This window comes from Helianthus annuus, chromosome 2 (genome assembly GCF_002127325.2).
Source record: "Helianthus annuus cultivar XRQ/B chromosome 2, HanXRQr2.0-SUNRISE, whole genome shotgun sequence".
In the NCBI taxonomy this organism is placed as follows: Eukaryota; Viridiplantae; Streptophyta; class Magnoliopsida; order Asterales; family Asteraceae; genus Helianthus; species Helianthus annuus.
The window spans coordinates 25,907,992-25,920,268 of NC_035434.2; the positions used below are offsets into that span (position 1 = coordinate 25,907,992).

The 12,277-nt window shown below is 35.4% G+C and overlaps 1 protein-coding gene across 1 annotated transcript; it reads right to left on the bottom strand.

Annotated features, from left to right (window-relative positions):
* Nucleotides 1–565: 565 nt before the first annotated feature.
* LOC110912731 (putative methylesterase 12, chloroplastic) lies at nucleotides 566–6,325 on the bottom strand. The gene is made up of 5 exons (XM_022157532.2): nucleotides 5,820–6,325; nucleotides 4,767–5,006; nucleotides 3,027–3,170; nucleotides 2,095–2,229; nucleotides 566–1,028 (listed from the first exon to the last, which is right to left on the bottom strand). The coding sequence occupies exons 1-5, from the start codon at nucleotides 6,096–6,098 to the stop codon at nucleotides 756–758; spliced, it is 1,071 nt and encodes a 356-aa protein (XP_022013224.1). The 5' UTR covers nucleotides 6,099–6,325; the 3' UTR covers nucleotides 566–755.
* Between the last annotated feature and the right edge of the window lie 5,952 nt (nucleotides 6,326–12,277).

Sequence of the window (12,277 nt, forward strand, 5' to 3'; positions counted from 1 at the left end):
GAATATGGCCAAATTTTTTATCTCGCACAGGGTCAGTTATTATTATTATTATTATTTTGTGATTTTCGGAGACGGCTCTAACTTCTTGGGTCAGGTTGAAACCACTTTGGCTCAAACCGGTTTGGGTGATGAGAGAGGGAACGGGTTTACATATCGGAGGTTTCGGTCATGTTGAAACCGATTTGGCAGTGCGAATTGAGTCGGGTTACGATGCACATGTTGCACCAAAAGACAATCCCAATTATTACACATGGATTCCTAAGGATGCACATGTTCATTGTCTCCACGACCTCTGAAGTCTCCTCACACGTTCAAGGCATAACATACCTAAAAAATACACTCCTGACATAACTTTTAAAGATCAAAATGAAAGGGGATAAAACAGATCATGCTTATCTAAGTCGTGCTCAAGAGTATGCTACTGCACTTGCAAATACCGGAAATCCACTATTCTTGCACGATCATCTCCCGTCGAATTTAATTAACTTTATGATCTTAACATGGTTCAAACTCGAGCTTTGATATAGCTCTATAATTCTAAAACACTATACTCAAATTCTAAATATACTTGAAGTGTAATAATTATAACGAAACCGAGATGCTATATCAATGTGCTTTGTAACAGGCAACTATGAACAAATAAACAACTTGTACAACTCAAAAAAGAAACATTTCATAATAATCAAAATATAAAAAACAAAACATCTCAATTTCTATGACCCTTGCAAGTATTGATTCAAACCAAGTCCATTTCGCTACGCGATTTGAGCAATCTCAAGCAGAATTTTGTGTAATGATTGCGGTTTTGAGAAGAACGGGCAATGATCGCTACCTTTGATCTTAAAAACGCCTTCGGGTGGATTTTCTCTCACGAGTTTTTCTTGAATATCTGGTGACAGCGCGTGATCTTCTAGTGTTTGGATGTAGAATCTTCGGCCCGTTCCGTATTTTTCTTTGGATAATGAGAGGTTTTGCATTATGGGCCCGAGTGGGATGGGCCTCATGGAAACCATAGCTAGAGCTATATCCTGCAATAAGTCAACCATATATGACAAGAAAAGGTCAACATTTTGTATATTGCTTTATACAATGGGTCTCACAAATCCATATATTACGTCGTCACATCTTCATCCGCTTCTTTTCAGATTGATCGTTTATGTTTGAGTGAAGTACACGGATGGTCCCTATGGTTTACCTATGGTTTACCAGAATTTTGGATTTGGTCCCTAGCTTTCCAAAAGTACATAGAAGGTCTATGTGGTTTGCACTTTGTAGGACCGGTTTTCGACTCCGAAACGATTGCAAACCGAACGTGTGACGTGCGGAATCCGTACACGAACGTGACCGAACACAAGACCGTACTATAAACGTGATTCTATTGATCGTACGACAATTACAAAGCACCGTGAATCACCTTGGAGCACTTTCTCTCTCTAGACTTTCTCTCTCTAACCTCTAGATCTCCAAGTCTTCAAAATGGCAAAAGTTCTTAAACTAACACCTAACTCCTCTATTTATAGGCCAAGGGGCTTAATGAAAGATCTCATTAATTACATAAATGCCACCTTGCCTTTTCTCTAATTATTACAATATAATGTCTAGAATTAAACTGTTTCTGCTACGATCTGAATTGACGGAGACGATAGACATAAATGCACCAACACACTTTGTAACATGTTTAGTCCCCAACCAACAAATCTAAAGGTTTTAGCAAGTCCAAGTTACTTTAGGGACTAAATGTGTTACAAAGTGCAAACCACAGGGACCATCCATGTACTTTTGGAAAAAGCTAGGGACTAAATGCGTCACAAAGTGCAAACCGTGTAATTTACTCTTTGTGTTTGGTATATACTAAAAATTAAAGCAAACAATTTCTTAATAAACAGGCAAAATACCATTCATTTGATCAGGTATTTCAAGATTGTGTATAGTTCTCTTGATTTAATTATATTAATATATTTTTCAAAAATCATCTTAATGCATTTCACCAATGCTTATATTTCAAATCTTTATCAGTTTCTGTGAGATTTTTTTATATTTACAAACTCACATGAACAACACAGAAAAATAAGCACGTCTAGAGTATAAATATACCTTTGCGGGAGATTGATTGAAATATAATCCACGCATTTGTTGCTTTTCAAACATGAATCCAGTTGGAGGATTGTCTTTCCCGTTTCCGTGTATTAAAAACTTTGATTCCTTCATAAAGAGTTCCGCAGATCCCAACTGTAAAAGGATGTTTTCTTGTTAGAACAATTAAACATGCAAACAGAGACTCAAGGGAAAAAACATAAATTTTGACTTTTGAGGTCAAATTAACAAATTTTCATATTAAACCAAACCAATTTTTAATCTACTAGAACAAAATCTAGAAGTGGCAATTTTGACTAAATTAACTTATGAAAGTGTTATATTTGAGTTACGTTTACTCACAAACCGGTCAAATAAGCCAAAATAATACACAAACGTGCTAAAAAGGGAACGGGTCAAATAAGTCAAATTATCAAATGGGTTGAAACTTGAAAGTACACCAAAGTGTAAGTTTAGTGCATAATACAGTTTCTTAATCAATATTTATAGTTTTATACAAAGATTTATTTATTCGTGTTTGAGCATTAATTATTATAAAAATATAATAAAGGTGTTTGCGAGGCGAGACGACCCACCGACTCATTTTGACCCATACTGAAAGTGACTTGTTGCGACTCACTCAATCCGTCTGACCCGTTACCCAATTTAACCTCCCATCTCACTAACTATAACAAAAACCATATGTGGACCCCGCTTCGAGAAGCAGGAGCACAAACGGATGTCTAATAAAATTCATATCATATTTGTATGCAAAAAGTAGCTTGTTTGACCTTTAAAGTCAAAGTCTACATCAACTGCAACACAGGAATAATAGGCTCAGTATTTCCAAATTCCAATATGACATACTTTAATAGTTTAATAATGTCACCGAATCAATGTTAAAGAAGTAAAATACAATTTACATTGTGTTCATAATAGACTTATACACATACCTGCTCAGCAAACACATCATAGGGCTTTTGTCCATCAGATACCATAGTGCCGCATAAAAATATCGCTTTTGAAATCTTTTGTTGAAAATGCTCCAACGCGTAAGAAACACAAGCACCACCACTACTATGTCCTACTAAGATTACCTACAATATTCACACAAATAATACAAAATTTAACATTACAAAACCAAATAAATAAGCAAAAAACAATCTTGTGATTACGATGGAGGTAAGTAGGGTTGTAAACGAATTGAACGAACACGAACAAAGCCGTGTTCGTGTTTGTTCATTAAGGAATTAACATGTTCATGAACGGTTCACGAATGCTTACCGAACGAGATTTCTTGTTCGTGTTCGTTCATTAAGAATACTAGGCTAGAACCCTGTGTATTACACTGCTTGTATATATATAATTTTATATAATAAATAAAAATAAAAATATATCTTTAAAAAAAAACTCGTATATTGCACGTGTTGAATAAAATATAATGTCATATGATAACACAAACAGTCGTCAAGATTTATCTTTTAAAAATGAAAATTCCAAACCATTATAGCAATGCATCTAAAAACACTTACAATTTGATAGAAGCATATGCCCGACCTAGAATAATTATTTAATTCTAGTGAAAAAAGACAATAATACAATTATTAAGTATATATCAAACGGGAACCTTTGATTCCTAATTTACCGTAATTTCATTCACCGAACTCCAAAGTATATATATCTATTCATAATATCTAAATTTTTGTTTAAAATTAATTATAGAAAAACAAATATTTATTCTTATCTATTTTTTGTTTATTATTATTATTATTATTTAATATTATAATAAAAACAAACGTAAATATTCTTATCTAATTTTTTTTGTTTAAAATTATTATTATTATTATTATTATTATTATTATTATTATTATTATTTAATATGATCATAATAAAAACAAACATTTATCCTTATCTTAATTTTGTTTAAAATTATTTATAGAAAAACACATATGTATTCTTATCTAATATTTTGTTTAAAATTATTATTATTATTTAATATGAGAGATAAATAGGAAAATAAGGTGAGAAAACACCAGGAAGTGACACGTGACCAAAAAAAAATTCATTTATTAGTATAGGAAGATTAACATGTTCATGAACACTTATTGAACGTAAACGAATGCAAACGAACACAAAAAAATGTTCACGAACATAAATGAACACAAGACAATCGAATGTTATATATACATTTTAATATAAACTCTGCATTTTTTCATCAGGAAGATTACAAAGAATCCACCAAAAATAAGTAAGTACTTAACATAACTATCCGAACATAGTTGACAGAATTATCATAAACATAATTAACACAAAAGTTAAGAAGTTTGTCAAGCCGAAATTGAAATTGTCAGATGAGGGATGTTGGCAGAGGCGTACAGTATAACTATGGTTTCAAATTTTTAAAACCTTAAAACCAATAAAATAAAAATATAACATAACAAAACCTTTAAATGAATAAATACAAACGAACATAAATGAACATATTATCGAACGTTCATGAACATAAACGAATGAATGCAACCTCCGTGCATGTTCGTTTGTTTAACTTATCGAGCGAAATTTCTTGTTAGTGTTTGTTCATTTATTAAACGAACGAACATAAACAAACTTCCCGCCTAACAGTTCACGAATTGTTCGCTGAACATTCGGTTCATTTACGGCCCTAAAGGTATGCGTATAAAATATATTATTACCTTATCATCTTCTGGTAGGTTTTGCAAATAATCGATTAGCGGTTTTGAATATTCCTCAAGTGTAGTGACATGGTTTGTGTCTTTCAAATCGATGCCGGATCCAGTAAGATCTAACGCGGTGGGAATCATTCCCGATTCCTCTAACAGAGCGATAGTTTTGTACCAACACCATGCCCCGAATCCTTCGCCATGTATCAACACAATTTTCTTGGTCTCGAGATTTTCCAAGAACTCCGGTGACTGAATATAAAGTGATTTAAAAGTATGTTAGATTAGAGAGTTAAACAACAATAAATTGCAGTTGTGAAACTAATAATGTAATATGTAATAAAATGTTTTTATATTGTTTATGTTATGATAATCAGATAACTGATTGTGTAGTGGTTGGCATATTCTGATTCCTTGTGTCGATTAAACAACGAAAAACTACTAAAGTAATATAACTAAATTTGAAGTTTGAACTCAAGCAAAGTCACATACTTCTATTAACATACATCAAAACTGAGCTACGAAATCCAATCGAATAACTTAATATCGCACATTCAAGATAAAAAAAAAAAAAATTAACAAGTTCTATGTGATCCCCCCCCCCCCCCCCCCTCAATACATAACAATTTTCACCAAAAGCTTGAAAAAGATATTAGTAATTACCATAAAACCAAAATTTCTACAAAATCCAACAGAAGAACCTAGTATGGTACATTCACAGAAACCATGATAATAAATTAACAACAAGTTCTACATGATCCCAATTCTCACCAAAATCTTGAAAACAAATTGCCAAAAAATCTAACTTTCCCTAAAAGATAAACTAACCTGGTTCAAAAGCAAGAACACTACACAAAAAATGTCAACTCTAAAAAGTCAACGCTACAAAAAAAGGCTACATGATTATCAAGAAAACCCCTTTTTAGCCTATTCAATCCCTTAAACATATCAAAAATGTCAAATTCACTTTTCCCCTCACACCTTTTCACCAAACTAATCACATTTAATAACCAAACCACACCCACACACAAAAAAAAAAAAAAAAAAAACCAATTTTTTTTTTACCTGCTTCTGCTGTTTGGGGGTACTATTATTCAAAACCGGATCAGAAACAGGATTACTCTTGCGACGAGAGCTAGTGGATCCAATCCTACGAGACATGGACCCTTCAAACCGTTGAGACGCTTGATGATGTTGAATTGCTAACGAAAGAGCTTGCATATGCAGCAGCTCTTCATCGGTCTGCAGCTTCCTCTGCGACCGATTTCCACCGGCAAATCTCCGGCTACTCTTCGACCCATTATTATGGGTACTCTTTGTTTTGCAACTAAACCGATTACCCATTTCGAATTGGGTGCAAAAAGTGGAATTGAAGGAAGATATTAAAGGGATTTGAGGTTAGAGGGATTTGAGGAAGTGGGTTGAGTGTAAAACAAAATTATGAGAGCTGGAGGTCATGTGTGTTGATTAGGGTGAGTAATGAAATAGAGGAAGATTAGGTGAAGGGTAGAGTGTGGAAACTTTAATAATAATTGGAAAAAGGGGCATGCTTTGGGGTGAATTTGTGACCCAATTAATGGGTGTGTTTGTTTGTATGTATGTTTAGTTTACTATTGTTAGTTAACTATGGGATTTGAGTTTTGTTGTGGGGTCTATGTTTTGAGGGAAAAGGGGGTGAGGGAAAAAGGAGAATCTTATCACCACCTCATTGCATGTTACCTAAGAGTATGTGTTATGGGGCGGCATGTGAGGGGCGGTATGCCTCTTCGCGCCTGCATAGCGCCGGCACACCGCCACGGAGGGCGCCATGGCTGGAAAAAATGGAGGAGGCGCGATGGTGATGGCGCCGCTACTCTTGTTCCTTTCCAAAATTCCACCAATCAGAAACAAGCAATTTTTTTTTATATTAATTAATAAAGTTGAAAATTATTAAATAGGTAATGATGGGTAGGGGCTTTATGACTACGGGCTCTAGTGTTATAACGCCCCATAAAGCCCTTGTGTGACGTGGCACGACACGTGTCGCATAACGCCCCACAAGGGGCTTTATGACTACGGATGGCCTAATAGACATGTTTGGTTTTTGGATGAAGTTGTTTGTTGTAAATTGTAGTAATATGTTTTGTAACGTGGGTTTGTATATAATATCTTTAAAAGTTTCAAGGTTATGTAAGGACTAGGGAATCATCACTAGTGCTTTAGTGGTGGCCACTGATATTTAAGTTTCACTTATGGGGGGTTTGTGTGAGTTTTTCCCTCCAGATCTCAAGTTTGAGTCTGTATGATAGAGGTTTCTCATTAAGGGGTTTAAGTTGGGGATCTATTGTGCGAGGGGGCTCTCTAGCATGGATCCGGTTAAGACAACGTATGGTAGACCTCCCGACATTCGCGAATAATTCACACCTTTCAAAAAAATTATAAGGACTAGGGAGTTGTTGGGAATGGTGTTAAACTCGGACTGGACTGGCTGGACTGCTAATGGATGGACTAGACGGTGTTTTTAACTTTGTGGTTGAATTGGATCTTGAGAGTTGGGTTTAATGAACTTGAAGAATTTTGTTGGTTTCCAATTTATAGATGTGGAAATGTAAGAAACTACTTACCTTAGCATTGTGGGATAAAAGAAAACAATTTATGGAGATGAAATAAGATGAAGCTTACTTTTGACACCAAATACTTTAGGGTTGCATTAAACTTTAAAAACTATAAATATACATCTCAAGTTTTAAACTTGGAACCTATGGTACAAACTACAATGAAGATGATCAACTTATCCATTGTCTTTGTTGTGATATGTATGTTATATACGAGATTACTCTTATAACGTAGTTGATTTTTATAATAATAACAAACACACATATATATTTTTATACTGACAGTCTTTCCTTAATTTAGTTATAGAGTATATTTATATAATTATTACTTAACTTATTTATTGCAGAGCGGTGCATCTGTTTTGGCTCATCCAATTTGAAAAAAAAAAAAAAACTGGGCCGTTAACTTATTTATTAAATGCTACGACGCACGAACAACCCCTTGTTGCGTAGTTGAATTATGACTCAACGTTATGGTGTTCTTAAAGATAAAGGAAAAAAGGCTTTCTAAATTTGGTCATTACAAATGATGTAATGAATATTACTGCTTGTATGAATTCGATGTGTTGTTGTACATGAAGAAAGTTAGCAAGTAGAAAGTTTGATATAATGAATCTAAAACTAATGTTATTATAGTTTTTAAAATTTTGTATTACGTTGATCAGATTCAAAAATCTTCTTGTTGTTTGGATATCAAGATTTCCCTTTTGAAGAAAATATTTATTGTGACAATGAATCGTACAACAAAATCATATATAATGTGATATACGTTTTTCTTTTCATGGTGAAATCCCCATTTGGAAGTGGTACTTAACAACAAAATAAGTCAAAAATGGTGTAACTTTTTGTAGGTGAAAACCTTCAATTTTGTGCATATCATATCTCTATATTTAGTGCCTTGATTGCCTTTACTTTTTATGGTTGATACTTGATAGAGAAGATGGTTAGGCGTTGAATGTTATATTAATTAAGTAATAATTCTAAAATACAGTCTATAATATTTAAATAAAATGAATATTGAATAGCCTGATATAGTTGTCCTGTTGATATTGAAATTAATGCTGTAATAGGCTTAGAATAATATATTGTAGACGGGTGCTACTTTCTACACCCCCCTATTTACTTTTTTCATCCCCCTCCTCTCACATACTTACAGGTGGGGCCTGCGTGGGACCGACTAACCTGCACCATGATAAACCTGATTAACTTACAAATGAATCTGGTGACGGTCTCATAATTTACAAATGATCCACATACCTTCAAGATGAATAGAAAATGTACATTTCAACATCAGGAATTCAGGATCGTCACAATTTACATCTCAACATTAAGATCATCCACAATGTAGATCAACACAGAAGATAACAATTTACACATCATCAACAACAAACCTGGATATGTACAAACTTACTATATATGTATATCACCGTTAACAACAAACCTAATCATGAACCACACAGAACAGAACAATTCACACACTGAACACAAAACATAACAATTCACACATTGAACCACATCAGGATCATCATTTTCAACATAAAACATAGTTACTGATCAAGTGATATAGCTATAGAGAACAATTGATCCTCACCAATAGAGAACAAAATATAGCAATTGTCATGGTGATATAGTTACTGATCCTAAATTCTATGATTAATCGCCAGGAAAAGTGTGAAACAGAGTTGCATAATTATATGTACCTAAATTCTAGATGCATAACTGATGAAACAGAGTTGCATAATTATACATAGGAAAAGTGCAAACAAACCACATTGTACCAATACTTGACCATAATTATACATATCAAACCTAATACTTCAGCATAATCAAAATGAACAGGGTACCTGAATTAAGCATAATCAAAAGAACATAACACAACCACATTAGTCTTCGTGAAGTGGGATTTGTGATGGTGGTGTTGAGGGTATACCGGGGGTGGTGGTTGTGATGAGATTGCAGTGGTTACGACGGTGGTGATGGCGGTGATCTGGTGGTAACAGCGGGAAGACGACACAAACATTGAACGCCAAATCGTTCAACCACCTCAAAACAATCGTCACTCGCACCACTGTGTGGTTGTTCTGGCTCTCTGACATGTGCAATCTGGCTACATTGTACCGACAACAGTGAAACAGAGCTTAGATTGTGTGTCAAAGGCATGATTTCAGTGCAACGAAAGTGAAATAGAAATGTGTAACTATACCTATGATCGATTCATTATGCATTTGGATATTAAACTCCATTTCTCCAGTGATCTCTGGTGTGAATGCATAAGAAGGAAGAAGATGATCTATGGTGTGTGTTAGTTGAGGGTGTCAGAGGGTTATAGGGATAATATATGAGAGGTATAAGGTGTGGTGAATAAGCTTCATGGGTGAAATTACAAATGTACCCCTAAATTTAACAGTAAAACTAACTATTGACTAACATTTGAGACATCAGGTAATGAAATAACCACGTTGGGGAGTCAGAGGGCAAAAATTGGAAGAGAGGGAGTTAGAGGGAAATCTGGACCAAACCTCATGGAGGCAATTTGTACTTTACTCTAATAATTAAGACAACAAACTCAAATTTGTAACTTGTTTTTTTTTGTGAAGGATATGAGTCAGTAGCTTGGCGTATAACGCCAAGTTATATTAAAGCACAAAGAGACTTTGTATATGGACTTTGGTTTATGAAGCATATTGCGACATGCCAAATGTGTTTTGATGATTGCATCTACTTAATTATGCTAACAGTTTGTGTTCATTGGCTACTTGGGCATCTAATCCAAGAGTCGTCTCAACGATTAAAGAAAGTCTTTCAACATATAAATGCTTGCACTTTCCACATGCCACTTGATGTGCGTGAAGTGTGATATATTTTTTATGTATATTTTTAAGCCCTTTTTACACTTTTAGCCAAGTTTTAAATTTATAAAACACGATATTTACTAACACTAAACACACATATGGGCAAGTGCACCCATCGTGGACGTAGTATAGTGTTGGTAAGATACCGAGGTCGTCCAAGGACACACGAGCTTTTAGTACCGGTTTATCCTCAACGTCTAATCAAATCAAAAAGGTTAGAAAAGGTTTTTAAACTAGAAAAATAAAAACTAACTAAATGCTGAAAAATAAAAATAAAATAAAAACAGATAGACAAGATGAATCACTTGGATCCGACTCGTGTATTAGTATAACCTTTGATTATTTTCGCACTTTTGCACTTGTTTAAGAGATTATCTTAGTTATTGTAGTAGGCCCCTCTTTTGGAGGCGACGTTACCCTCAACCCAGTAGTTTGAGTCAGCAAGGATACAATCCTAAAGGGTTGGATTATTGGAAGATAATGAATTAAGTTATTAATGCAAATTATGGTAGGCCCCGCTTTTGGCGGTGACGTTACCCTCGGCTAAGTAGTCTGAGTCAGCAGGGATACAGTCCTAAATAGCCGGGTTATAGTATTCATAGTAGTTAACTTATGAGGGGGTCAAAGAGTTTGGACCCCCGCCATCCAATACCTATGGGCATTGAAGGAGATCCTACTAAATTTGACCCAGGTCCCTTGCAGGACCTCTAAACGCTGAACAAGGGCAAGACCCTTACCAAACCGTTCCCTTAACCCCCGACCAGGTAGCCAACATACCTCCATATAGACCGTGGAGATATGAATGGTGAAAATCTTTTATTTTATATAGACAGTAAAATAATGCCAAGACACCACGGAGAAACGATAAGGAAAGATCACCTTCAACATAAGTAACTAGTTATTAAAGTCATTAATACAAAACCACATAAAAAGTGCAAAAGATTAAAAATAAAAAGTATTATACTAAACACTTGTCTTCACCAAGTGATGTAAGAGACTTAGGCAAACATGGCCTTGATTGTCAAGAACTCTTACTATCAATCTTGGATTCCGAGACGACTCACACACTCTACGATGGACAATGGATGATGGTGGTGGATGATGGTGTTATGGTGGTGGTGGGTGGTGGATGAAGTGTGAGAGAGGTGGTGTGCCAAGGGATGAGTTGGAATGAAACCAAGCACTCCTATTTATAGGCTGAACAGAAGGCTGGGCACGGCCCCGTGTCCGCTGGACACGCCCCCGTGCCCGTCTGACACTCTCTCTCTTCATTAATTGTAATTCGCAATTACAATTAATGCGCCTGCTGTACTTTCGTCACGCCCCCGTGCTCACTGGACACGGCCCCGTGGTGGGCAATAGAAGCTTCTACAGGTTTGTCTTTTCTGCTGCTTCTTGGGCACGGCCCCGTGCTGGCTGAGCACGGGGCGTGTTCAGTCTTCTGTTTTCTCTTCTTTGCTTGGGAGGATGCCGTTGAGGGTTCGGGCAATCTACTTTTGTTCATTTTCTTGTATTTATGCTAGAATTAGCTGTCTTTTTGCTTCTTCTGTGTATTTGAGCTCATTTCATCCTGAAAATACAAAAGGAAGACAAAAACACTCTTTTTCCAACATTAGTACTTAAAAAGGGTTAGTTTTATGCCTCATTTGATGTAATTTATATGTTGCATTTTACACACATCACCACTCTAATGACTTCATGACAAGACAATAATTAAATACAAATATCAATAAAAAGGATGTAATGGTTGGCCCAAAAGAGATCAAGAGCGTCGCACGGGCCCTTTGAGGATGACTCTATGACAAGTGGTATCAAAGTAGTTTGGAGTCTTTGGAAGTTATTGGCATGTTATAGTCATGTATCCCTAATGTTCATGAATGGATTGCTAAGCAATGATGGTGGCAGAAGTTGCTCGAAGAAGATGATAAAGCTAGAGAGCACATATTTTTGTTCCATAGAGTGTCAACCTGACGTGTAGTCATAGAGAAATATGTGTGCTCTACTTAAGTTGGTTGCTAGAATCCACGTGGAAGACCAACCGATCACGCTCAAGCAGTTTATCGACACCAATGAGCTC